General features: G+C 40.5%; 1 protein-coding gene across 1 annotated transcript; it reads right to left on the bottom strand.

The window, feature by feature from the left end:
* LOC123595650 (probable cation-transporting ATPase 13A5) lies at window positions 1-25,915 on the bottom strand. The gene is made up of 3 exons (XM_045473336.1): window positions 24,999-25,915; window positions 862-1,035; window positions 1-189 (listed from the first exon to the last, which is right to left on the bottom strand). The coding sequence occupies exons 1-3, from the start codon at window positions 25,059-25,061 to the stop codon at window positions 1-3; spliced, it is 426 nt and encodes a 141-aa protein (XP_045329292.1). The 5' UTR covers window positions 25,062-25,915.
* Between the last annotated feature and the right edge of the window lie 1,869 nt (window positions 25,916-27,784).

The raw sequence follows: 27,784 nt of genomic DNA, 5'->3' as shown, positions 1-27,784 counted from the left end.
TTAGCAAAGACATGCCATAACATTGCGCTCAAAATTGCTTACTTTTAATTCTGGCTTCAATACCGCATTGTTAATGACAGAGTGGCGGTCAGCCACCAGGGGTTCTTCTGGGTTCTTGCTTATAGGAAACTTCGGTGTAGCTAAGTAGAGGCATATAACCTTCTTCCTCGTATATCTTTGGAATTCATCCTAGAGAAATCAATCCAGCCCATGAAATTCTCAAATATTATTTATTCAATAAGTCACTCAATCAACCAAATACCTACCTAGACCAGAGATTCTCGAAGTTTGGGCTACAGAGGATCAGCATTAGCTTGAAACTTGCTAAAAATGCAAATTCTCAGCCCTACCATAAGCCTACTAAATCAAAAATTCTGGGGTGAGGTCAGCAGTCTGTGTTAAGGAGCCCTCCAACTAATTTGAGAACCACTGTGCTAGAGAATAAAAAGACACACTTCACAGGAAAGGTTTTTTTTTTTTATGAAGAAAACAGCTTCTGGCTATCTTAACATGACATTTAAGGGTTTAAAATCTCTACCTCCCCTCAAAATTTGTTTTCTAAAAAAATTGAAAAATATCTAAAAATACATCCTTCCTGTGTTATGTCTTTAAGAGTTGTAATACCAACAGCCACTACTAATGTAATGGCTAAGGAAACTGAAAATTAGCCTGACGTAGTAGTCATTTCCCCAGAGTGACATGGAGGAAATGTCCTTCCTTCCTGAGTCAAAGTAAGAGAGGGCAAGTAAGTTCCAGGATACTATTGCCATCTACTTGGGGACAAGAAAACTCAAGCAAAGATCTCTGGAACACCAGCCAGCCATTGGTGGCACCACCAATGAAATGCTGAAGGGCACGTACCGTTGTTCTTAGCAAAATAGTGTCTGCTTCTTGCAAAGAGCATGGGTTGCAATTAGCCCACACTCTCCACTGGGGCTTCCAGTAGAACACCAGCAGAAGAACCCCACATGTCAGCATGGTTGTTATAAGGCACAGAGCTCTGCGTAGATTCTGGGTCCGGTAACCAAACACCTCCTGGAGAGTAAAGAAAACATGACTCTATTTTTCTTTTTTTACATAAACACATCATTTTGTTCTAAGAAACACAAGCTTTAGATGCAGGGGTGTTGGGAGACAGATCTGGTTTCGGCTGGTTGAAACAGACCGATTGTTCACAGCTGTCAGCTGATACAATTAAAAAAAAAAAGACCCATTTGGCTAACTTGGCATATGGAGCTAAAACAGACGGACAGACCAAAGAATGAGCAGATTTATTTGGTTCTAGTTTTAGGAGTCACCCCATGATTTGGACCAGATTCACTTTTTTTAGGTATAAAGTTTAAAAATATATTAATGTAAATTTACTGGTGGAAGATGAAACAAATGGTGGGATGATACAAATTAAGAGATTATCTGTGAACATGAAAGATTTTCAAAAGACAGCTTATAGGAATTTACCCTGATGGTAACATGCTGAAATATTTCTACTTTTAGTAGTAAGGGAGTTGATATTATCATGAAATGAGTAAAGACTTTGAGACTCGGTTTTAGAAGGAAACAGTCGAAAACAATATATACCTTTATTTCAAACAAATTTCTAATTTCTCTCTTCCACAAAGAAGTGTCACAGCATTGGTTTTTAAATTTCAAAAACTTGATTTTTAGTGTACTTGGGAGACCCAGAAGAATGTTGATTATGAATGACATTATTACTATACTGTTATTTTACCTTCTGCTGTTTTGTGTGTGTGTGTGTTTCTAAGACTCTGACTTCCATGTCCACATCACAGAGATGTAATGTTACGAAATGAGTTTTTACTGAATTTCTATAGCATTTTTAGTGACGAAATCTTCTGGAATTTTATGCCAGTTTAGATCATGTTATAATAAATCTCTTGGCTTAATATTTGGAATAGTTTTCATCTTCAGTTATCATTTTCATTAATTTTTTCTAGTAAAGAACTCTGGTAAATGAAGATTTTAATAACAGTTGTTGAAAGTAATCCTTAAACATGATGGAAAGGTAACAGGTAGCAAAAATGTTTGAGTCACTGCTCTACTGGGTATTAGCTATGTGACCTTAGGTAAATCATATTGTAAGGGTTAAATTGTAGTGTAGGGCTAACAGGAAGCTTGAAAAATAACAGCTTTGTTCTGACACTGAAGGTGAAGGGATAACAGCCTTGCTTTACTCTTGTAAATCACATTTCATACTCTTGTAAATCAGGCTTTATCAGTGAAGGAAAACAAAAGCTCAAAGAAAGCATCAGAGGCAAGGTCAAGGAGATCCACTGGTTGCAACTTAGTGGCAGAAAGTCTAAAATAATCACCTCATTTGGCAACTGTTTCTAACTCATCTGGCAACTGTTTCTAACTCATCTGCAAACTGTTTCTCTGTTCTGTCCCCAGGTAATGATAAAACGATGTGATTGGTTTTAAAAACTCTGTACCCCCGTTGTTCGAGGCCACATTCTTATCGAGTGTTGGTCCCGATCGGTCAGCCTTGCCTCTCATTGTAATAGACTTTGTTGTGACTGTCACTGGTGCCCCTAGCATTCTGTTTCAGGAGTCGTGTGGATGCAATATTTGGTGCATTGGCTGGGAAAGTTAAAGGTCTGAAACAGGGTTCTTTCCTCGGATTGCTCCACCAACCCCTGGGAGGAAGCTCGGGATTGGGAGAGGTAAGGGATTCTTGGGGCGCACCATTTGAATGACTCAGGAGGGTCTGTTGGATGCGCCTATAGACCCAGAGTCAGGGATGCTACCAGGACACCAATGGACCCCATTTGATTTGGTTTTTGTCAAGAAAGATCCTATTTTTCAGGTGACTGCCACGGCCTACTGGCCTTGAGATCTCAAACTGTGTTGTCTTCATGTCTTGTCCTCTTCCTGTTGACTGTGCGTCCCTGTCAGTTTTGCCTATCTTTGTCATGGGTCAAAATCAGAGTACCCCCACCCCTCTGAGTCTCATACTAACTCATTTCTAGGACTATAGGAGAGCTGCCTCAGTTTTCGGCTTCCATGTTAAGAAGCCAGTCCTTCGAACTCTCTGTGAGGTGGAATGGACCAGCTTTCAGTTCGAATCGCCTCCACAGTGGACCTTTGACCTTACTTTGGTACATACGGTTCATGATATTGTCTTTTCTAGGCAGGAAGACCACATTCCATACATTGAGGCATGGAGGACCCTCATTGAAAACCCTCCAGATTGGTTAAAACTTCTCCTTCCCCTTCCCCCTTGCCTCCCTAAAGTACAGGCTTTATCACTCAAAGGCTGCCCATTTGGAGCTCAGAATAAGAATCTTGATGGGACTAGGTGGCTGCCCCCTCTATCACCTGCACCAGAGGAAGAAGAAACGACCCGCCGCCCTATAGTTCTCGCTCAAAGAATACAAGTCAAGATGCTTCAGATCAGGAGGCAAGCCCGAGTCGGGACACTCCCCTGAGCCCGTCTCACACCTGGTCAGGGACTCCCGGAATTCCATCCCCGTCCCACTGCCCTGCCCCTTCTTCCAGGGCCACCCCTGCAGGGTGATGTCCGACCCTTTATGACTTATGTACTCTTCTCCACTAGCGACCTTTATAATTGGAAACTTCAAAACCCCTCATTCTCAGAGAAACCCCAAACATTAATTTCTCTTCTTGAAACTATATTTGTGACCCATCAGCCAACCTGGGATGACTGCCAGCAGCTCTTGCAGGTTCTCTTCACCACTGAGGAAAGAGATAAGATCCGTCGTGAGGCCCAGAAATTAGTGATGGGGCCAAACGGGCAACCCACCGAGGATCCCGCTGTACTTGAGGACGTTTTTCCCTCCTCACATCCTGAAAATTGGGACTGAAACACTCCTCACGGTAGGCGATCATTGACCCTATTTCGCCAGACTCTACTGGGAGGTCTCCCAGCGGCCGCCCGCTGGCCCACAAACATGTCTAAGGTAACAGAAGTAGTTCAGGGGACCGAGGAAAGCCCCTCAGCCTTCTTAGAAAGGCTCATGGAGACGTACCGCACATTTACCCCTATTAACCCTGAGGCACCTGAAAATAGAAGGGCATTAAACCTGGCCTTTGTCTTACAAAGGCCCCAGACATTCGGAAAAAGTTACAAAAATTAGATGGGTTTGAAGGAAAAAATTTATCTGAGTTAGTTGAAATAGCCCAAAAAGTTTTTAACAATAGGGATTCTCAGGAAGAAAGACAAAAAAATTGACTAGGGTGGTAGCGGCTGTCCTGGATGCCCGCGGGGAAGAAGACCCAGAACGTCCAAAGAATTCTGGTCTGGGCAAAAGAAAAAAGACAAAGGGTTAAAGCGCCACTAGGGAAAAACCAATGTGCATATTGCAAACAAGAGGGACACTGGAAAAAGGATTGTCCCAACTTAGCCCCACGCAAAACTCGGCCACTCCAGGTATCTGTAATGGGAGTCGATTCCGACTGACAGGGCCGCGGCTTGGTAGCCCACTTCTGAGCCGTTGGTTACTGTTAATATAGGGGGCCAACCTAAGACTTTCTTGGTGGACACTGGGGCAACCTTTTCAGTTCTAAAACAAGATCCTGGCCCCACCAGGCAAGGAGCAACCCTGGTGCAAGGAGCAACTGGGTCCCAGACTTGTAAATGGACCACTGAATGACAAGTAGATTTAGGCCATAAAACCGTTACACATTCTTTCCTAATCATACCTGAATGCCCCTACCCTGGATTGCTAGGTAGAGACCTACTGCAGTTTGAAATTCACTGAAGGGGGTATGCATATTAAAGTTGGCCAGGATGGCCCAACAACAGTAATGGTGACTGTGCCACTTGGGGAAGAGGGCCTGCTCACTCCAGTGCCTGATAAAAATGTCCATGCAGTCGATCCCCTCCTTAAAAGCCTCCAGGCGGAATTCCCCCAGGTATGGGCCGAGACCAATCCACCTGGGCTGGCAATTCATCAAGCTCTGATAATAGTGGAACTTAAGGCATCCGCGCTTTTGGTAAGACTAAAACATTATCCCATGTCCCGGGAGGCTAGGCGGGGAATCGTCATTCACATCAAGCGTTTGTGCGACTCTGGCATTTTGATCCCATGCAAGTCGCCATGGAACACTCTGCTTCTCCCTGTCTGGAAGCCTTATTCATCCGATTTCCAACCAGTTCAGGACCTAACAGCAGTAAACACCAGGGTAATGGACATTCATTCCACTGTACCCAACACTTATAGTCTCCTTAGTTTGCTTTCCCCTTCTCAGGTGTATTATACAGTTCTGGACTTAAAAGATGCCTTCTTTGCCATCCCGCTGGCCCCGCAAAGCCAGCCACTATTTGCATTTGAATGGACTGATCCTGAAGAGGGAAAAGCCAGACAGCTCACTTGGACGCGACACCCCCAGGGATCTAAAAATTCTACTCTTTTTAATGAGGCCCTGCACCAGGATTTAGAGCCATTTCGAATCTCCAACCCCCAGGTAATTCTACTGCAATATGTTGATGATATCTTGTTGGCGGCCCCTTCTCATTTAAAATGCCTGAGAGCCACCAAAGAACTCTTGAGTCTTCTGCAAAAACTGGGGTACCAGGTGCCAGGCAGAAAAGCACAGATCTGTCATATTGCAGTGACCTATTTAGGTCACAACCTTAAAAAAGGCAAGCGCTATCTCGGTGAACAAAGAATTCAGGCTATATTCGATATTCCTCAGCCTAAAACTCGCAAAAAAGTTCGCGAGTTCCTGGGGGCAGCAGGCTACTGCAGACTATGGATACCTGGCTTTGCTGAACTGGCAGCCCCTTCATATGCCACTCTCAAGGGGTCTCCAGAGTCCTTCACATGGGGGGAGACTCAAACTAAAGGCGTCCAAGACTTATGAGATGCTCTCATGACCCCACCAGCCTTGGCCCTGCCAGATCCCACCAAGCCATTCCATTTGTTTGTAGCCAAAAAAGGGGGGTAGCCAAGGGAGTTCTGACTCAGCGCCTGGGACCTTGGCCCCGACCAGTGGCCTATTTATCCAAACGGCTGGACCCAGTTGCTTCCGGGTGGCCTCCATGCATTTGACAAATTGCCGCCACCACACTCCTAAAGACGCAAACTAACCTTGGGGCAAGCATTGTCTGTCATGGGACCCCATGAAGTGGAGTCTTTACTGCGGGCTCCCCCAGAGCGATGGCTGTCAAATGCTCAGATTACCCAATATAAGGCATTGCTACTCGACCAGCCCCAAATACGTTTTTGTGCCCCCACAGCCTTAAACCCAGCCACTTTGCTGCCCAAAGGACAAGGTCCGCCTCTGCACTCTTGCCCAGAAACCTTGGCGACGATCTCATCCCTCTACTCTGATATTACGGATGTTCCCTTACAAGACCCTGATAGCATGTTTTCAGACGGCAGTAGTTTTGTGTTTCAAGTGCAAAGGCATGCCAGCGCTGCAGTGACAACAGACCGCGAGGTTTTATGGCAACAGACCCTTCCCCTGGAAACTTCAGCCCAGGGCACAGAGCTCATCGCGCTAACAAAAGCCTTAAAACTCAGAAGAAACAAGTCAGTTAATATTTATATGGACAGCCGCTATGTTTTTGCAACCACGCGTGTACACGGATCCATTTATCAAGAGCGCGGTCTCCTCATGGCGGAAGGCAAGCACATCAAAAATAAAGCTGAAATTTTAGATCTTCTAGCAGCCATCTGGGAACCTGCGAAGTTGACAATCATTCACTGCCCGGGACATCAAAAAGGCGACTCCCTAGAAGCAGTCGGAAACCTTCTGGCTGATGCAGCAGCCCGAGAAGCTGCCCTAACTAAAAGTAAAAGTGCCTTGGAGACACCGATCTTGACAGAGCCTTTGCTTCCACTGGAGCCCAGTTACACTCCTAAAGATTTGGAGTGGGTTTCAAGAAAAGGGGGAAGTATGATACCAGGACGAAAGTGGTTTCAGCATCCTGAAGGTAAGATACTCTTACCCATGGCACTCGGGTCGCGCATGATGTGTCAACTCCACTAAGGGAATCATCTGGGAAAACCAAGATGGCGGAATTAGTGCAGAAAAATTTCAGGGCGCAAGGGCTGGGAAAAGAGATTGAAGAGATGGTTGAAAGGTGTGTAAGTTGCGCCCAAGTAAATCAGGGTGCAAGTAAGAAGGTTTCAGAAGCTAAAAGAGATAGAGGAACTGAACCAGGCTGGTTTTGGGAAGTAGATTTTACTGAAATTAAACCAGGGAAATATGGATATAAATACCTGCTTGTTTTTGTAGACACCTTCTCCGGGTGGGTCGAGGCGTTCCCAGTTAAGAAAGTATTAAATGAAATAATTCCTAGATTCGGGCTGCCTCTGAGCATAGGATCAGACAATGGCCCAGCCTTCACGGCGCAGGTGTCCCAGGGTCTAGCCCGGGCATTGGGAGTAAATTGGAAAATTACATTGTACGTATAGACCTCAGAGCCCAGCTCAAGTAGAAAGGATGAATCGGACCCTAAAAGAGACCTTAACCAAATTGTCCCCTGAGACAGGCGAAAATTGGGTTGATGTCCTGCCTTTTGCCCTTTTGCGAGCACGTTGTACTCCATTTGTCAAGGGATTTTCCCCTTATGAAATTTTATTTGGCAGACCTCCACCTATCCTGCCGAGGCTAAGAGACGATGTAATGGAACAATTGGAACGGGACCATTTGCTGGCTTCACTAATGGCCCTGCAACATGTACAAAAGGAAATAACCAGGGCCTTGAAAGAAGCCTTTGCTCATCCTCCTGTTCTTCCTCACCCCTTTCAACCAGGAGACTTAGTCTGGGTCAAGAGGCACAAGCCTAAAATCCTGGAGCTGCACTGGAAAGGACCGCACACCATGATCCTGACTATGCCCACGGCCGTGAAGGTAGATGGTGTCCGAACCTGGATTCATCACTCTCAGTTTAAGAAAAACTGCGTAAAGGCGGGAACACCCCAGACTGATATGAAACCAGACAACGAACAGCAATGGAAGGTCCAAAGGCACCCAGAGGATCTTTTAAAGCTAAGACTGATGCGGGCATAATAATAATTGTCTGGGTTTGTATAATGATAAGTGTGCGGGACTGTACGGAATTGCATCCCCTATCTTTTTGGCCATACCAATGGGAACTCAGGGACACTGTCACGGTGAAGGTGATAGCATCTAATACCTCTTCCACTATGCCTTGTTTTTTGTTTGATTTCTGTGACTTGGTGGAGGACTCCTGGGAGGCTTTAATTACTAATTATAAACAGCCAATGGGCTCCACTCCTCCAGTCCCTGAAAACCCCTATGTGGTTACCTATGGATGTGGACACAGGGATCAAGAACAAAAATTGGCTAACCTACCAGGGTTATACAGTTGCCCTGCAAATAGAAAGGTTGAATGTGAAGGAAAAGGCCAATACCATTGTGCAAAACGGGGTTGTGAAACGCTGGCTCCCTGGCTGGCAGGACAGGGCCATGACTGCTTAATCACCCGCCTTAGAATTCCAGATCCCAAACGTAAGACTCAAGGAAAATGTAACCCAACAAAAATATGTTTAAAAAAAAGGTTTCTAGTTCCAGTAATTTTTCCTCTTCCTGGGACACTAGACACACTTGGGGGGGTTCTCAGAATGTATGCTCCAGGAGTTGACAAGGGCATTTCCTTTACAAAGGGTTAAAAGAAAAACTTCACCCAATCTGGTAGGGCCAAACAAGGACATGATTTTACACCCCCCGCTCTTTCCAACTGTCCCTTCCCAACCTACCACTACGATCAGGTGCCCCCACAAAGTCAGAATTACCAACAACAGGTCATATCCAGAACCCGTTCTCCCATGAGACGCATTGGCTAGATGTAGTAGATTCTATGTATGCTTGGCTACATTCATCTCACACCGAGATTGTACAATATTGTTAGCTGTGTTTAAACCCTAAACCCCCATATTATGTGAGAGTGGCTACAAATGCCAGCATTGGACAAGACATAGAAAAGCATGTCATAAAATTGCTAAATCCAAGCAGGACATTATGCCCTTGGGATTCACGACCAATTTTAACCCTAGGAGACCTCCAAGGGCAGGGTTGGTGCATAGTGTCCCAAGAATATAATTGGCATACCTCCCTTTACAAAAACTCTTGTGCAGAAGTGTATATTCCAAGATCAGATACTGATAGCCCCCAAAAATATAGCATACCAAGCCCTTACTGGAGCCTGGTTTGCTTGCTCATCAGGAATTACCTCCTGCATTGCAGCCACATACATTGGGGTTGGCACCGAGAGAGATTTGTATCCTAGTTCATATTCTCCCACAAATATACCTATATAGCGAAGAAGCAGGGAGACAAGAACATTTACTTCTGTTCGAAGGACATTCCAGGGTGAAAAGGGCAGCACCAGTCCTCATTCCACTCCTAGTGGGACTGGGAATTGCAGGATCCACAGCTATTGGAACTGCTGGACTCATTGTGGGGGACCAAAATTTCAAAACTATAAGCGAGCAAGCAGACCGAGACCTAGGCTACTTGGAAATTTCAATTTCTCGGCTGGAACACCAAGTAGACTCTTTAGCCAAGGTTGTATTACAAAACAGAAGAGGACTTGATTTACTCTTCATGAAGGAAGGGGGTTTCTGTGTGGCCCTCGGAGAAACGTGCTGTTTTTATGCCAATTCCGGAGTAATCTGAGACACTCTCCATTTGGTCAGGGATAATCCTAGGACCAGGGAATGTGCCAGGGAGGCCAGAAATAATTGGTATTGGAGTTTATTCTCTTGGTACCCCTGGCTCACGTCACTGCTCACCGCCATAGCTGGGCCACTGCTATTGTTACTTCTTGGGTTAACCATTGGCCCATGCATAATCAATTGGTTAGTACAGTGTGTCAAGAGGCGAGTTGGTGAAATAAAAATTATGATGATTAGGTCCCACGATGTCACCTTAGGGATTGATTCACTGGCAAAGGATTGATTCACTGGCAAGAAAGGGGGGAAATATAAGGGCTAAATTGTAGTGTAGGGCTAACATGTAGCTTTAAAAATAACAGCTTTGTTCTGACACCGAAGGTCAAGAGAAAACAGCCTTACTTTACTCTTGTAAATCACGTTTCATACTCTTGTAAATCAGGCTTTACCGATGAAGGAGAACAAAAACTCAAAGAAAGCATCAGAGGCAAGGTCAAGGAGATCCACGGGTTGCAACTTAGTGGCAGAAAGTCTAAAATAATCACCTCATTTGGCAACTGTTTCTAACTCATCTGGCAACTGTTTCTCTGTTCTGTTCCCAGGTAATGATAAAACGATGTGATCGGCTTTAAAAGCTCTGTACCCCGGCTGTTCGAGGCCGCACTCTTATCAAGAGTGTTGGTCGTGATCAGTTGGCCTTGCCTCTCATTGTAATAAACTGTTGTGACAGCCACTGGTGCCCGTAGCATTCTGTTTCAGGAGTTGTGTGGATGCAACAATATCACCTCTAGGGAATCCCAATTTATTCCTAAAAAAAAACCCAGAAATGTGGGCCTTACAGGGTACTAGTGCTCAAATGAGATAATGTCTCAAGTGCTCTGCAAAGTAATTACAATTTTAAGAGTTCCTTTCCAGTGCTTCTCAGTTATTATCATCCACCTGGGAAAAAATGTTCATTAAGTTTAGCACTGCAGCCACTCTATTTTGAGATTATTCAAGATAAGGTTTAAATGTAACTCTACAATGTGTTCACTCTGCCTCTAAGCGTATTTCCAGTTGGGTCTCCTTTCTCTCTTCCTATCTTCTTTTTGATTCCATAAACCTGTTCTAGTTTTATTTGTGAATGATAGTTTTATTAAACTCAAATAAAATGTATATGCCAGTTCACATATTATGTCATAAATATGCATTATTTCACTAAGTTATTCATGTGGGCTTATTGCCAAAGTATTCAAAATAGAAGCAGAATGGTTTGGAATTTTAGGCCAGCTCATAGGTTGAAAAAGCCCATCACAAATGCCTTTCCCTTTTTTGATTCACTTACATACTACAATGGCATTGGTAATCATAATTCTGATACCCCTTCAGTTCTTTTCTTTACATTTTTAATTAAAAAAAGAACTGACAATGCCAGCAAGATGGCAAAAAAATCACTACAACTACATACTGCTAAAACCTTATAAATTGGAATAATTCTTTAGAGAAAGCAAGGTGACAAATTATATCAAGATTTTATAAAGATGTTTCTATTTCTGGAATCAGTAATTCCACACTTGGAAATATACCCTAAGGAAATAATACACAAAGTAGAAAGTGATGTGTATAACAATGCTCAGTGCAGTATTATCTGTAATAAGAAAAGTTATTGGAAGAACCAATTAATAGCTAATGGCTCCATAAGATGTGGAACATCAAAACAGTGGGCTATAGTGGCACCATTAAAAACAAAATTTATGAAGTCAATACAGAAATGTGAGCCATTATAGCATTAAGTGAAGAAAAAAAAGATAAAGAATAGATAGAATAGATAGAAAACAGTAAATTTAAGCCAACAATATCAGCAATTACATTCAAGATAAATGACATTAATACCGTGATTGAAAACAAAGATTGTCAGAGATAGTAAAAAACCCACTATATGTTGTTTACAAGAGACACCTTTAAATACAAAGAAGCAAATAGTTAAAATAAGAAAGAAAGGGAAATATACAATGCAAAGACTAACAAAAAAGAACTAGTATACTTATGTTAATTTCAGAGAAAATAGACTTTAAAAATAAATAATATAAATATTTAATAAATAATTATAAATAAATAATAAATATGAGAGAAAGGAGGACACTTCATAATCTAAAACAAAATAATCAATTCATCAAGAAGGAATAACAATTTTAACTTTGGGGGCACTTATAAGCTAGGTTTCAAACTTTGTAAAGCAAAATAGCACTCAAAGCCACTGTCATCATGGGAGATGTTAACACCCCTTTCTCACTAACTGATAAGACCAGTACACCAAAAGAACAAAACAAAACAAAAACAAAAACAAAAAACTCACCACCATAAGAATACAGGAAGTATGAACAACCCTATTCACCTAATTAACAAATGAAGAAAATTTTAACCCCAAACTGCATACTTCAAATTTTTCTCAGGTACACATGAACTCTTTACCTAAATAGACCACGTTCTGGAGCATAAAATGTGATGACATTATAATTAAACTAGAAATTAACAACAGAATGGTAACTTAAAAATTCCCAAATGATTTGAAATTTTTTTCAAATAGCGTATTTCTTTTAAAAAAAATTTTTTTTTCAATGTTTATTTTTTTGGGGACAGAGAGAGACAGAGCATGAACGGGGGAGGGGCAGAGAGAGAGGGAGACACAGAATCGGAAACAGGCTCCAAGCTCTGAGCCATCAGCCCAGAGCCTGACGCGGGGCTCGAACTCACGGACCGCGAGATCGTGACCTCGCTGAAGTCAGACGCTTCACTGACTGTGCCACCCAGGCACCCCTCAAATAGCGTATTTCTAATAGAGTCAGGTGAAAAATTACAATAGCCATTAAGAAGTATTTTGAACTGAATAAAAATGGAAATTGACAAATAAAAACTTGTGGGATGTACTTAAGACAATGATTAGAGGGAAATATATAATTTTAGATGTGTATGTAAGAAAAGAAAATAAATGTTTGAAATCAATGAAATAAGCTCCCAATCAAGAAGCTGTAGAAAGGAACTGCAAACTAAATCTTAAAAAGTATAAGGAAGGAAATAATAAAGAAAAACAGGAAAAAAAGCAGAAATGAATAAAATAGAAATCAGACCTACAATGGAAAAATTCAATGATGTTGAATTTGTACTTAAAAGTTAACTAAAATTGATAAATTCAGAAATAAATCAGAATATTTTTATGGCTCTTAAAGAAAACTAAAAGCTTTCTACAAAGATATCTTCAAGTCCAAATGGCTTGTGAATGCTTTCAAATATTTAAGGTAGAAGTGATATCAATTTTGCACAAACTCCTTCATAAGTAGAGGAGGTGGAAACGTTCACAACTTGTTTCATGAAGTTAGCATACTCATATACCAAAACCCGATAACGTTTGTTAAAAGAAAGGAAAATTACAGGCTAAGATCTGTAAGAAGCATAGATGAAGTAATCACAAAATATCTTATCCAGCTAAATCAGTGATATATATTAAAAGGTAATATGTTGTTACCAAATGGAGTTTGTTCTAAGATCGCAGGAATTTGAAAATCAATGAATTTTGGTATGTTAACATTCAGGAAGAAATTTATAATGTCATGGCAATTGGTATAGAGAAATACTTTCATAAAGTTCAACACTAATGCATGAGAGAGAAAGAAGGAAACAAACAAACAAGGAAACAAAGAAAGAAGCCTCTCAGCAAACTAGGAATAGACAGAAACATCCTTCAGCTAATATCATGCTTAATAATGAAATATTGAATATCCCCCTATGAAGTTATAACTACTACTTCTGGTAGTTTAACGGTGCAATAAGACAAGAAAAAGTAACAACATTTATAATTGAAACATAAGTAACAGTACTATATTATATACTTGATAGTTTCTAAAAAAGTAGATCTTAAATGTTCTCATCACAAAAAAATAAATAGTAATTATGTGAAGTGATGAAAGTGTTAACTGATACTTTGATGGTGATCATTTCACAGTATTTAAGTGTACCAATCAACTTGTACACCTTAACATGTTACACAATCAACTTGTACACCTTAACATGTTACACAATGTTACATGTCAACTAAGAAAAAAAAAAAGTACAGCTCTCTGTGTGAGTAGATAATATAATTATTAAGAAATCCAAAATAATGTACAAATTATACGAGTTAATAAGTGAATTTGTCAAGGTTGCTGGATACTGGGTCAATATAGAAAAACAACTGTGTTTGTAACAAGCAATTTGAAAATGAAGTTAAATGCCATTTGTAATATCAAAGCCAAAAAAATCAATATACTTATAATAGTCCTAATCAAGTTAGACAAACCTCTAGACTGAAAACTGCACAATATTGCTGAAAGCACAGATCTAAATAAAAGGAGAGATATATTAAGTTTGAGGGTTAGCCAGGAGCAATCCCATTTATACTCACATCAGACATTTTGTGTGTGTGTGTGTGTGTGTGTGTGTGGTAATTGAGGAGCTGATTCTAAAATCGGTATGGAAGTACAAAGGACCTAAAGCAATCAAGACAATTTTCAAAAAGAACAATTGTGGAAGACCTACACTACCAGAAGTGAAGACTTACTACAAATTCCTACTAATTACAAGCCAAAAAGGAAAAAAAATGAAAAACAAAATAGAGTCCAGAAAGAGACTCAAAGATATTTCATCGTTTCATTTACAAAAAAAGGAACCATTACAATTCAGTAGGAGAAAGGATGGTTGGCTCAATAGGTAGTTGCTAGAGCAAAATGAACAGTGCTAGAAAAATGAGTTTTCCCCCCATTTTACACCATACACAAATTAATGGTGGCACATGTACTTAAATGTGATAACTAAAACAATAGATCATCTGAAAGAAAACACAGAAAAAATATTTCATGAACTTTAAGTAGGAAAATAGTTCTTAAACAGGAAATAAAAAAAGATAAAAAAAGATATCTTACATTAATGAAACTAAAAGCTTCTGTTTATCCAAAAGTCTCTGAAGAAGATACTAGCTATCTGTACCTATGTATAAAAAAAGAATCATATTTGGAAATATCACAAATGACTACGTCAATAAAAAATGAAATGTATACACAATAAAAAATGAGCAAAAGACTTGAACAATCATTTTACAAAAGAGGATTTCCAGGATAATATTCCACAAGTTGCTCAATATCATGTCATTAAGAAAATGCAAAATAAAACTACAATAACATATCACAGCCAGAATAGCCAAGGCAATCCCAAAAAAAGAACAAAGTTGGAAGACTTAACCAGATTTGAAGACTTACTCTAAAATGACACAATGATAAAATGACACAACAATGTTAAAATGACACAATGACATAGCCACAGTATAGCTAAAATGGAAAAAAACTGATTATACCAAGTGTAGATAAAAATGTGAAGCAATGGTACTCATATACATTGTTTTGGGTAGTGTAAATTGGTACGAACGTTTTGAAAAACTGTGTTGCTAAAGATAGGATCACTCTATGAGCTAGTAACTCCATTCTTAGATTTTTACACAGAGAATTGTATATGTTCACCAAAAGATTTGCACAAGAATATTTGTATCAGTTTTATTCATAAAGGTCCCAAATTGGAAATAATCTAAAGGCACATCAACAAGAGAAAGATAAATATTGTGTTTTCACATAATGTAACACTACAAAATAATTTTTTAATGTAACTTTTAATGCGAACAACAATAAATGTGAATTTCACATACGAGTAAATAAAGGATGGTAAATCAAGACACAATTCTATTTATAGGAAATGAGCAAAAATAACTGATAATAGAAGTCATTGAACTGTCTGTTTAAGATCAGTGCACTTTGTTGACACCACTGAATTTATATTTGTCAACAAAAAGTAATAAAGGGAGGGTGTTTATTAGACACTCTGTTCCAAGTTGGTGGAAGTTACTTTAATGGAGTTATATCGAGAAAGAGAAAACAACAGCAAAAAGTCACAGTAACTTTCAGAAATATGTAGCTCCTTGAGCAAAGATGAATAGAAACAATATTTTTGCTTCCTTCATAAATTGGCCTCATAAACCTCGGTAAATTTCCTATCATGTCTGTTTTCCCAAAGGTTATAAGCTAGACGTGGGACTTGAAGTTTCGGTTGAATCATTCTTTCATCTGCCATTCTTTTTAATCAAATCCTCTCAGTCAGCTTGCCAATGTTTGTGTAATTTGAGTTTATCCTAGTGTATGTCTCCATTTTGACCAATTAATCTCAAGTATAATTTCAGTGTTCTCAATGCTTATTCTTCTGATGCAGTTAAGAGTCACTCAGATGTCTCCAAAGTACTGAACACCCGTGGGTAAAATCCACTAAGAAGTGCAGGGTAGAGGAAGGAATATGTGTGCTGTTAAGAGGAAGGTAAGTAGAATCTAGAGGCCTCGTAAATGTAAAGACATTGGGAACAGAGAGAGGAAGGATTGGAACCTCAAACGCACTACATGTAGTTCCTTGCAGTAAAGTGGCTTTTGCCGCCTATAACCTATGTGACCTCAGGACTTACCTTCTCTAAGTCTCAGTTTCCATCTCTGTACGTAGGGGATAATAGCACACACCTGGAAGCATAGTTGTGAAGAGTAATAGAGGTGGAAGGTGTTGAGCACAAAGGAAGCTTTCAATCAATGTTAGCAGGTGATGTGATAATAGGTTAGCCAAAGGTGGAGAGAGTTTCTGGTTTTGAGTTGTGAGATACTGAAACAAGGTTGGTAATGGGAAGTGGCTGTGTTCCACAGGGTGAGGAACCCAGATCTACCACCTACTAGTGAGTTGAATAGCACAAAGGTTGCGCCATCTTCATATAGACTTGATTTCTATTCTCTGTTGCCAGTAATGTTCCCTCACTTTTTTGTTTCCTACTAGAATTCCATGCTCCCAATACCAGGAGAGGTACCACATTTCTAATGGTCTTTTCCTTGGCCCAAAATACAAAAGGAAGCAGCCTGGATTCGGAGTAACAATGAAATATGCACGTGCCTTTCAACAGAGGTTGCTGCTAAAGGGCACAATTTGGAGCCCTATCCAGGTCTATCAGCAGAGCCTCTGTTCTTTATACCCCACCCCATTGCCTTCTAGAAGCTCTCGCTTCTGCTCCTTGCTCCATCACTTACTAGTTAATATGATCTGGGTAAATGATTTAAGGTCACTAAATTTTTAGATTCCTCGTGTGAAACTGTGGCTGCATGAGAAAACTCAGTTCAAATCATCCCTCTACCACTTAACCCCATATAAGTCATTGAGCAACCCACTTTATTTCTTCTGATGACTCACTTTCCCCTTCCATAAAGGAAAATAACAGTATCTTCCGGGTTTGTTCCAAGAAACCAATGAGTTAATGCATGCAAAGCATTTAGCAGGGCTCTTGAAACATTTCAAGTATGTAGTATACATTAACGGTTAATATTAGCTTGAGTAATATACAGGTCAACAAAATGTCAGTAGATTAAAAACGGCTAGTCCCATTGGAGTCATTGTGAAATGATTTGACCACAGGCAATATTCAGAACTAAATGCTATTTGAGAAAACCGTTGTTCTATTTCTAAAAGTGATTGATCCAATGGCTTAAAGTGGAATTTTTGCTTTTCCCACAGAGCACGAATTGTCAAAATTGAAGTCAAACACAGGCCAAAAAGAAAACTGCTCACCTTCGTGATACATGAAACTGGGAAAAGAGCTTTAAGATAAACGCCAAATTGATTGAAAAACTAACTAGCTTAGTAACTAATATATAATATATATATGAATCATGCATTAGAAATTATATGTACATATGTATTATATATGTATATATGTGTATATATATATATATATATGAGCATACACACACACACAGTACAATCATCTTCACTCATATAGGAGGAAAACCGTGTAATAGGGGATCCTCCCCCCCCAAGGTAATGTGACTTTGCATATGTTACTTAACTGAGCCTCATTTTCCCAGTATAAAATGTATATTTTTATGTACATCTGTATATCTGTATATATGTATATCTGAGTGGCTAGCTCATGGGGATTAAATGAGAACATACAATATGGAGTTCTAGTGCATAAAAGGCACTTTTAAAATCATTTTCCTTTCTTTTTTAAATAAGTAGGTCTTATAATTACCATCAGAGATGGAACTAAGATTGGCCAAATTCCGCAGGAAAGGAGAGTTACAGGGTGCAGCTTCATCTAAACATTGTCTCTTCCCCCGAGTCCTCTTTTGGAGAGCTCCTCTTAGTTGGGCGCAACCGTCCCCCAGCTCTCTGCTTATTTTTCTTCCTGAATTTTCATTGCATCTAGAGCACTAGCATTTGTGCATGACTGGTGTTGTGAACAGGTCCTTTTGCATTTTTGTAAACGCTCTTATTCTTACGCTCACCTTTCATGTGTTTATCTAAATATTTCTTTTCAGCAATGTTTAAAGTTTATTTTTTATTTATTTTGAGAGAGAAGATAGAAAGAAGTGCAGGAGGGGCAGAGAGAGGGAGGCAGAATCTCAAGTAGGTTCCGCCTTGTCAGCACAGAGCCCGATGCAGGGCTCCGTCTAATGAACCGTGAGATGGTGACTGGAGCTGAAGAGTCAGAAGCTTAACCAACTAAGCCACTCAGGCGCCCCTACTTACCTACATATTTCTTGCGTACTTACCATGCACAGGCACCGTAGTATGTGACTCAACTCTTTTAGAATGGGTCTCTGGGTTACAGTTTGCAAACATTCACTTACTCAAACCCACATTCTCACAGCACCAAGTCAGTATTTACTCAACCAAGACATAACATAAATAATTCTCAGTACGCTAATTACCTCTGGGAATGGCAATGCCAGTTTTATGCTGTGAAGTGTTAAGCCCTTCCATGCAGAGGTGCTCCAATAGCCTTAAAGTAAGTTAGCTTTTTCTGGGCAGGCCTCAAGCTTTCCCTTGAACCATGGCCAAGGAGATGATACCTCTGAGTCCTTTTATGGGCCAAGAATTCATCGTGTTTGTCCTCTTTTTTCTCAAACAGCAATCACAGCACCATGTTTCCATTCATTATTCACAATCTACCCTTTGTCATCTTTATCTGGAGACCCAATTGTGTTCCTTTGTGTGATAGGTGAGTGAAGGTTCTCCTCTGCTCTCTTGTCTCCAACTCTGCCGTGTTCCCAGGTTCTTTTCTTTAATGTTAGGGTAAATGTCTCTGGTTCATGGATCATGTTAAAATTTTTAAGCCTACTTGTTAATTTTGAGAGAGAGACACAGAAAGCATGAGTGGGTTAGTGGCAGAGAGAGAGTGGGAGAGAATCCTAGGTAGGCTCTGCGCGGTCAATGCAGAGCTGGATGAGGGGCTTGAACTCATGAATCGTGAGGTCATGACCCAAGCCGAGATCAAGAGTTGACACTTAACCAACCGAGCTAGCCGGGTGCCCCAATTAATGGATCATGTCAGTATAGTCATTGTTCCTTACCCCTCTATTACTGCTTTGGTTTGGCTGCATGTAGTAATTTGTGTTAGTCATCACTGATTAACAAGAAATTTTAGTTATAGCTTCATATATCTTGTCCTGTGTTCACGCATGGAGTGTCCCTTGAGCAGGGGGAGACAATGTCTTGGGTCACTTTCTCTTTTGTCTGCATTTGGCAATCAGAGCTAACCTTTCTCAAGCACTTAGGTACCATTCAATCCTCACAACTACTCCATGAAATAGGCGTAATTATTTATGAAAATAGATACTATTATTCACAGTACTTATAAATTATTGTTTGTAGATCAAAAAATTGAGTCTTAAAGATGTTCAAAATAATAATTATTTTTTTTTCAACGTTTATTTATTTTTGGGACAGAGACAGAGCATGAACGGGGGAGGGGCAGAGAGAGAGGGAGACACAGAATCGGAAACAGGCTCCAGGCTCTGAGCCATCAGCCCAGAGCCTGACGCGGGGCTCGAACTCACGGACCGCGAGATCGTGACCTGGCTGAAGTCGGACGCTTAACCGACTGCGCCACCCAGGCGCCCCCAAAATAATTATTGAAATAGGTCAACCTCTTAAGTTTTTCCTGTACGCTTCTTTCTGGAATAAGAAAGGCCCTTTCCTCTTTAGCAGTGTGAATCAAAACCCAATACCGAAGAGATGAACATATTATCACTCTCAGCTCCAGACAACTACTCTAACAAAAGTGCTACTTCCTGGAAGTAAAAGTGCAAGTAAGGACTTTTGTTTGATGCATCTAACAGTAAAAAAGCAGAAAGCGTGGGTCAAAAAGTAATGAGATGCATGGGCTAATCAGCAGAGGCCATTTCAAGAGCCAGAATTTGCCTTAGACCAGGACATGGGACAACATGGCATGTTCTGTTAAATTTTATTCCTGAAATGAGGGCATCAGTAATACAAGAGGGGTATCTCAGAAATGATATGGTTCAAATTCCTTTCCTGAAAAAAATAGCTATAGACCATCCTTCACAATGAGCATCTAGAGGCTACCAAAGTTAGGCTGCTCACTAATTTATAGGGCTATACCTTCCCTTGTTGGATAGCTGTGGTGTATTAGTTTTTATTGCCACATAACAAACTTAGTGGTTTAAAACAACACAAATCCATTATCTCGCAGTTTCCGTGGGTTAGGGGTCTGACTGTGGATCCTCTGCTCAGTGTCTCACAAAAAGATCAAGGTGTCCTCTGGGCTGTGTTCCTTTCAGAGATCAAGGACCTCTTTCCAGATCACACGGTTATTGGCAGGATTTAGTTGTTTCTTCTAGCACCAAGAGAGAGAGACCACCCCCCCCTTCTCTTGCTGGTTGTAAACTAGAAGTTGCTCTCAGTTCTCAGTTCTTAGACACAGAGTTCTTACCACACAGAGCTTTCCATCTTCAAAGATGCAATGGAAAAAGCTCCCTTGGATCAAGCCCCTATCATGCTCTGAATATCCATAATTCCAGAAAGAACGCAAGCTCTTTTCTGTGCTCACCTGATCAGGTCAGACCCACCTAGGCAATCTCTCTTTTGATTAACTCAGCTGAGTCTATGCTGATTACATCTGTAAAATCCATTTTGCCACACAACATAACATAGTCACAGGAGTTACAGCTCATCATATTTATGGGTTCCACCACACTCAACTGAAGGGAATTATACAAGGGGAAGAGTCAATGGAGAGGTATCATGTTAAGATTCTGCCACCACAGATGGTTAGGAAATTGTCCTGTAATGAAAATAAATCAGGCTGGATTCTGCCAACTTATACTCTGTTCTCCACATCAGCCTCTCAACTATTGGAAGACTTGATTATTCTTTGGGTAACTATTCCCAATATCTTTTAAACGATTCTTTTTTTTTTTTTTTTTAATTTAAATCCAAGTTAGTTAACATATAGTGTAACAATGGTTCAGGAGTAGAATTTGGTGATTCCATCACTTACATACACCCAGCACTCATCCCAACAAAAGTGCCATTCCTAATGCCCATCACCCATTTAGCCCATCCCCCCATCCAGCACCCCTCCAGCAATTCTCATTTTATTCTCTGAATTTAAGAGTCTCTTATGGTTTTCCTCCCTCTCTGTTTTTATCTTATTTTTCCTTCCCTTCCCCTGTGCTCATCTGTTTTGTTTCTTAAATTCTACATATGAGTGGAATCATACTGTATTTATCTTTCTCTGACTGACTTATTTTGCTTAGCATAATACATTCTAGTTCCATCCACATTATTGCAGATGGCAAGATTTCATTCTTTTTGATCACTCAGTGATACTCCATTGTGTGTGTGTGTGTGCGCGTGCACGCGCGCGCGTGTGTGTGTGTGTGTATACTACATCTTCTTTATCCATTCATCAGTTGATGGATATTTGTGCTCTTTCCATAATTTTAGCTATTTTTGTTAGTGATGCTATAAACATTGGGGTGCATGTGCCCCTTAAAATCAGCCTTTTTGTATCCCTTGGATAAATACCTAGTAGTGCAATTGCTGCATTGTAGGGTAGCTCTATTTTAAATTTTTTGAGGAGCCTCCATACTGTTCTCCAGAGTGGCTACACCATTTTAAATGATTCTTGTTTGTGAAATCCAGATATCCCTCTAAATTTTTTTTTTCAACGTTTATTTTATTTTTGGGACAGAGAGAGACAGAGCATGAACAGGGGAGGGTCAGAGAGAGAGGGAGACACAGAATCGGAAACAGGCTCCAGGCTCTGAGCCATCAGCCCAGAGCCTGACGCGGGGCTCGAACTCACGGACCGCGAGATCGTGACCTGGCTGAAGTCGGACGCTTAACCGACTGCGCCACCCAGGCGCCCCCAGATATCCCTCTAAATACACTATACTTCTTGTTTGAATCTTAGAAGTAAATATAACTCCCTGGAAGTTTCCTAAATATTATAGATTATAATAGAACTGTTATTTCTTCTATTATGCTGAATGGGCTTCTAGTGAGACATCCAAGTACTAATTTTTTATAGCTATATCATAGTGGTAACTAAAAATTCAGCCATGACCAAATAAAGCACTTTAATTACTTTTTCACGCATAGCTACGAAGCCCAAGTCATTGATATCCCCACCTTGTAGTTCGAGAATAACTTTAAACACAAACTCAATACCAAGGCCTGTTACACCACATTGTCAATTTCTCTCTTACAATCAAGTCTAGAAAACTTTTTGAATCTTGGTTCTGTCGCCTATATTGTTACCTTTCCCTCATAGTGGGGCATCAGTCACAGATTAGATAAGCTTGCCTTCATCCCAGCTGTTAACATAAATTTTGACAAAAGACAGGAAAGAGGCCAATAGGGCGTGATTTTTGATTTTCAATTTTAATCCTTTGAGTAGGGTTTGTGTGTGTGTGTGTGTGTGTGTGTGTGTGTGTGTCTTTAAATTAAAGATGAGGAGTACATGCTGTTGTTTAAAATAATTCAGGGGCACCTGGGTGGCTCAGTTGGTCAAGCATCCAACTTTTGCTCAGGTCATGATCTCATGGTTCATGGGTTTGAGCCCTGCATTGAGCTCCACACTGGTGTGGAACCTGCTTGGGATTCTCTCTCTTCCTCTCTCTCTGTCCCTCCTCCCACTCATGCTTTCTCTTTCTCTCAAAATAAACAAATAAACTTTAAAAATATATTAAAATAATTCAGACATTCCAAGTTCCTGATTTTTCTTACTAATTCATCACATACTGTTTGGTTTTGTAATGGTAGCTCTCAAACAATTATCACTCCCCAAGTTTAATCAGTGAAAGGGAGGATATTTCCAATACTAATTTCACTTACTATTTGCAAATTTCCCATAGTGAGTCCTGCCTCCTTGGATATAAGTGAACTCCTTATATTTTCACAGCACTTTCCACATTCCATATATGGCACTCGCAAAACTTTCAAATCAGAGGGGTTAACGTGATATTGTTTTCAGGCAACTAGCAAGGCCCCAAAAGGTGTCCACACTCGTGGTTAACAGCAGGTCCTTGACTAAAGCCTAGATCTGTGGTCTTAGAGTCCAGAAATCCTTCACTGTTTCCCAGAAAACAAATTAATGTGAAGTGAAGAGCTCTCCTATCAAAACTGTATCTTCCACACCAAGTAGCCCTTTCCTCCCCTGGAGCTGCTCCCAGTTGTAATGTTGACATTTAGTTGGCAGGCGTCAGTAAAGAGGGGGAGAGCACCAGTGGAAAGATTGGCTTTGCAACTCATGTGAACAAAGCATCTCTTGTGTCTCCGAGGCAGAATCAAGACCACCTTTAGAAAGCAAATGCAGCACGAATGGCCTAAGAGAACCCTGAAACAACGGCTGACATGCACACTGTGTGCCTCAATACATGCCTGGCTAAGGAGAGAGACTTATGCCCCCCACGTGATTCAGAAAATTAAAATACTAGGCTACAGACTTTATAAATACATCACAGAGTTAGAGAAAAAATAAAGAGCAGCCAAAGATTTTCATGAACAGTCATCTACATGTTGGGAAAAAAAACATCAAAACTGGCACAGAGCTGTTTAGTAGTGAATACAGGTAAGCAGGTTTTAGTTCTTTGAATCCCTTCAAGATTTGAAGCATTATACCATTGTCCAGATCAGTGTGGTATGATAATAGAAGTCGCTGATGTGAACCATGTTTGTAATTGAAATTTCCTAGTGGACGCATTAAAGAAGTAAAAAGCAGATGTAATCAATTTTTATAACATATGTTATGTAACCCAACATATCCAAACTATCATTTCAAAGTGTAACCGATATAAAAATTATTAATGAGCTACTTTACTCTTTTTTCTTTCACTATCTTCAAAATCTGGTGTGTATGTTACACATAGAGCACATTTCACTTTGGTCCCACTATTTTGCTAGTATTCAAGAACCATGTATGACCAGGGACTGCCTTCTTGAACAGTGTAGGTGTACATGAAATCACTTATTTTTATTAGGTTAACAAAGAAGGGTGTGGAGAGAGAGTGGGTGTGGATTTCCCACAGATCTCATGGGGAACTGGAAGACCAAGCAGGAAACTGACACCCTTCTGCTATGTGACCCACATCTCATGGGCCCTTTCCATCTCCAGTGTTCCATCTCTGTCTGGGCCCCCATTCTCCTTCTCTCCCTTTCTCATTGCCTACCTGCAGACACTATTGCAGTGTGAATAGCATGGAGTGTGAAGGGGGAAGAAGGGGGCTCGATTTCCAGCCTGTCCCTTGTAGACTGAAGAAGACCTTTTACAAGTTACTTAACCTCCTTGATCTCAGATTTCTTTGTATGAAATAGGATTAAGTCCTTCATCATTGAATTCTAAGGATCAATTAAAATAACAAATGTCAACTTGTCAGTCCCAAACAGACCCTGCAGTTTCTAAGCTTTTAATGATTATTTTTCAAAATGGCTATATGTTTGGTAGAAGGGGCAGTAGGGAAAGAGAACTGGAGAAGTGAAAACTTTTTAAAATATATATATATACTTAATCCCAGGCCACAATGTTCTCTTTTTTTAGTACTTAGTGCTTAAAACCTCTCTATACTTTTAGCATAACTTCAACCCAAAGAACACCGAGCTTCAGTAATACAGATATACCAAAAACATAAGAATTCACAAAAAACTTTCAGGTTTTGCTTGAGTTTGTCCAAGTAGATGGAGACCCAGATGATGAGGGGGAGACCCCTTCCTGAGCACGATGTGGGATATACACTGAATACTCCACAAAATGTCTAAGAAGGAAAGTTCATTCTGTCTGATGCATATGGGGTTGGCAAGAACTCCATCATCTAGAAGACAGTCTTCTCAGCCCCTTCCCCAACTATCAAATTGTGCCCTTGGATCTCAAGGAGCCTTACAATAATTAAATCTCTGCAATTCCTAAAGCCAGTACCACTACAGTTGCACCTACCCATAGCCTCAGATACTTTGAGAAGTCCGTACTCCAAAAAAGGGAAGACTCACCAGTTCATTCTCCTCTCCTTGGTTGAGCAGAGCCCGGTGGTCCTTCTTACTCTTCTCCTCCATCTAAACCAGACTTGTTAGGGTCCCTCCTGACTAACTCTTTAGGGAAAAGTCAAAGCTGCTTGAGACTTATGTGAACTCAGAGCAGTCACTACTTGTCACTGCTTTCTCAGGTGCTTTTAAAATCTCTTACCACAATCCTCACCTATTAGGCTAACAAAGAAAAGAGAGGAAATACTCTCCTCAGCCACAGGATTGGCCCATTCATCTATCCGCTTAGTGTGTTTCTTTTTTTTCCCCCCTCCCTGGTGTTTATTTGCTGATGTGAGATGTGATAGGCTGTAGACTTAAGTTGTTGAACCAGAAAGATTAATAATTTCGTGCACTGCCCGTAAGTATCTCAGCCAATGAATGAGAATGGCCACTTCACTAAAACCCCAAGGCAAAAAGATTAACTAGTTAGAGATGAATAAAAACCCTGTGGAACTTCGGGATATGGATATGTTGGGGTGACAATGAGAATCTAAGGAAGGGGAGTTGGTTCGTGATGGAGAATGTAGCAATCATTTTGGAATCAGGAAAACTTGAACTCTAGTACCTGCTCTACTGATGAGCCTGAGCAGATCACTTAAAATCTGAATTTTAGGTTTCTAATATATAAAGTGTCAATAATAATTAAATAGTTGATATGACGATCTAAGATATTTGTAAAAAATCAACAATAGCACCTGTCACACTCAATAAAAGATAATCATCACCATTATTGTAACTCTAATGAAGAAAAAAGAAGTTTCTAATAATAATTTGACTCCTTTCATTTTCTTTTTTTAGTTTGTAAAAAGTTTTCAGATAAGCATATAATGCAGAAGGAGCTAGAAAGGCTGATTATTGGGGATATCATCTAAATTTCCACAATTGTATAATTACCACTGAACTTGATATTTTTATCAAAAAATAGGTGCACTGGGATCCACTCAAAGTTTAAGTTGTTCATAAGAAAGAATTTTATCTTTTTTTTTTTTTCTTTTTATTGCATCTAGTCCACTGAACAAAATCCTTGCCACTTTGGCTATGGAAGAAAACTTACCAGGAGTGAAGACTACAGAGGATGACACTTGACTCTCTCTTCTGCCTAAGAGAGTCATTGGTTGCCTTCAAGGGAACCAGTGCTGCCTTGAAGTTTAGGAGAATCCAACGTGCTCTCTGGCCCAGGAGGAAGTGGTTGATGGAAACAAACAATTACAGCTTTGCATGCCAGAGAGGCTGCTGAAGTGCCCACACTAAAGAGAAATATGTGATCACAAATGTGGCATTTTAAATGTTACCAATCTGAGGTAGAGCTCAGATTTGGAGAAAGTTGTCCTGGGTTTTAGTAAAATGTAATTAAAGACTTGAGGAGCAGCTGTCACTTACTTCTTATCCATCCACTATTCACTCATATTTCTGCTAAAAGAATAGCTCCTTTGTCTGGGCAGTCTGACTTCAGCTGAAAGCACAAGGATGAGTCACGATTTACCTAAGAGTGGGCATGTGACCCAGTTCTCAACAGTAACGTGCAAAAGAAAGACAACTAGGGACAGAGGTCTTCTGGAAAAGATGAACCTATTGATGAAAAAGAGAAAATAGCTTATTTTCTATCTTTTACTCCCTTCCTTTGAAAGCGATAGGTGAGGATGTGATGCTTGGAGTATGGCAGCCATCTTTCGATCATAAGGAGAATGAAAATCACCATGCCAATGATGGCAGAGCAAAGAGCAGAAGAGCTTAGATCCTTATGATACCACTGAGCCATGGCACTAAGCCTGGGACTACTCGCTCCAGACACCTTGTTCCAAACTTAATGAGATGTTCTTAATAAAGCTGCTGCTGTTTGTGGTTTCTGCTACTTACAGCCCAAAGACACAAAAATGTAACACCTATCACAACTCTGTTCAACACCTACTCAGTAATTACATGTTAAACAACAGATACTCCAGACATTCGTGCTAGGCCTTTGGGATTTAGTGGCAAAAAGGAAAGTCACTATCCTGAGGGAGTTTACGGTTTCTTGGGAGAAACACACAAGTGAGCACCTGCCTAAGTAGAAAGGATCTAGAACTCAGAGTGAATGGGATAACAGCTTCCTGAAGGAAGTGGCATCTGTGCCGACATCGCAAAGATGAGTGGAAGTTAACCAGGTGGAAGGAATGGGGGATAGAAGTGGTGGTGAGCACATGTTAGGCCAGAGAACAGAAGGACAGAATGTGTGAAAAGATTCAAGAGAGGTGAGAAATATAGCCTGTGTGGGGTCAAGAGAAATCAATGACTTCAGAAGAGAGGCAGAGAAGGGATGCACAGAGCAATGACGATGGAGACGTAAACAGGGGTGCGCCTGGCCTTGAAGAGCTTATAAATCAAGTCAAACTGGTTGGTCCATTCTTTGAGTGGATTGCATGTGTGCCCGTGCATGTGTATGTGTACGTGTGTGGGTTCATTTGTTTTGTTTTGTTTTGTTTTGTTTTGTTTTTGCTTAGTATGTGGCTAAAGAGTTCTCCTTACTAGCTAGACCTGAGACCTTTCTACTAATGAACATTCTTTCCATTCAACATAAAGTCTTCTTTGTTTTTCATGTTTACTTGCTTATTTTGAGAGAGAGAGAGAGAGAGGAAGAGAGTGCAGGGAGAGGCGGAGGGAGAGAGAGAGAGAAAGAGAAAATCCCAAGCAAACTCTGCACTGTCAGTGCAGAGCCCGTTGTGGGGCTTGAACTCATGAACGGTGAGATCATGACCTGAGCCAAAACCCAGTAT

The sequence above is a fragment of the Leopardus geoffroyi genome (assembly GCF_018350155.1).
Source record: "Leopardus geoffroyi isolate Oge1 chromosome C2 unlocalized genomic scaffold, O.geoffroyi_Oge1_pat1.0 chrC2_random_Un_scaffold_44, whole genome shotgun sequence".
Taxonomy (NCBI): domain Eukaryota; kingdom Metazoa; phylum Chordata; class Mammalia; order Carnivora; family Felidae; genus Leopardus; species Leopardus geoffroyi.
This window is presented reverse-complemented; position numbering and strand designations above follow the sequence as displayed.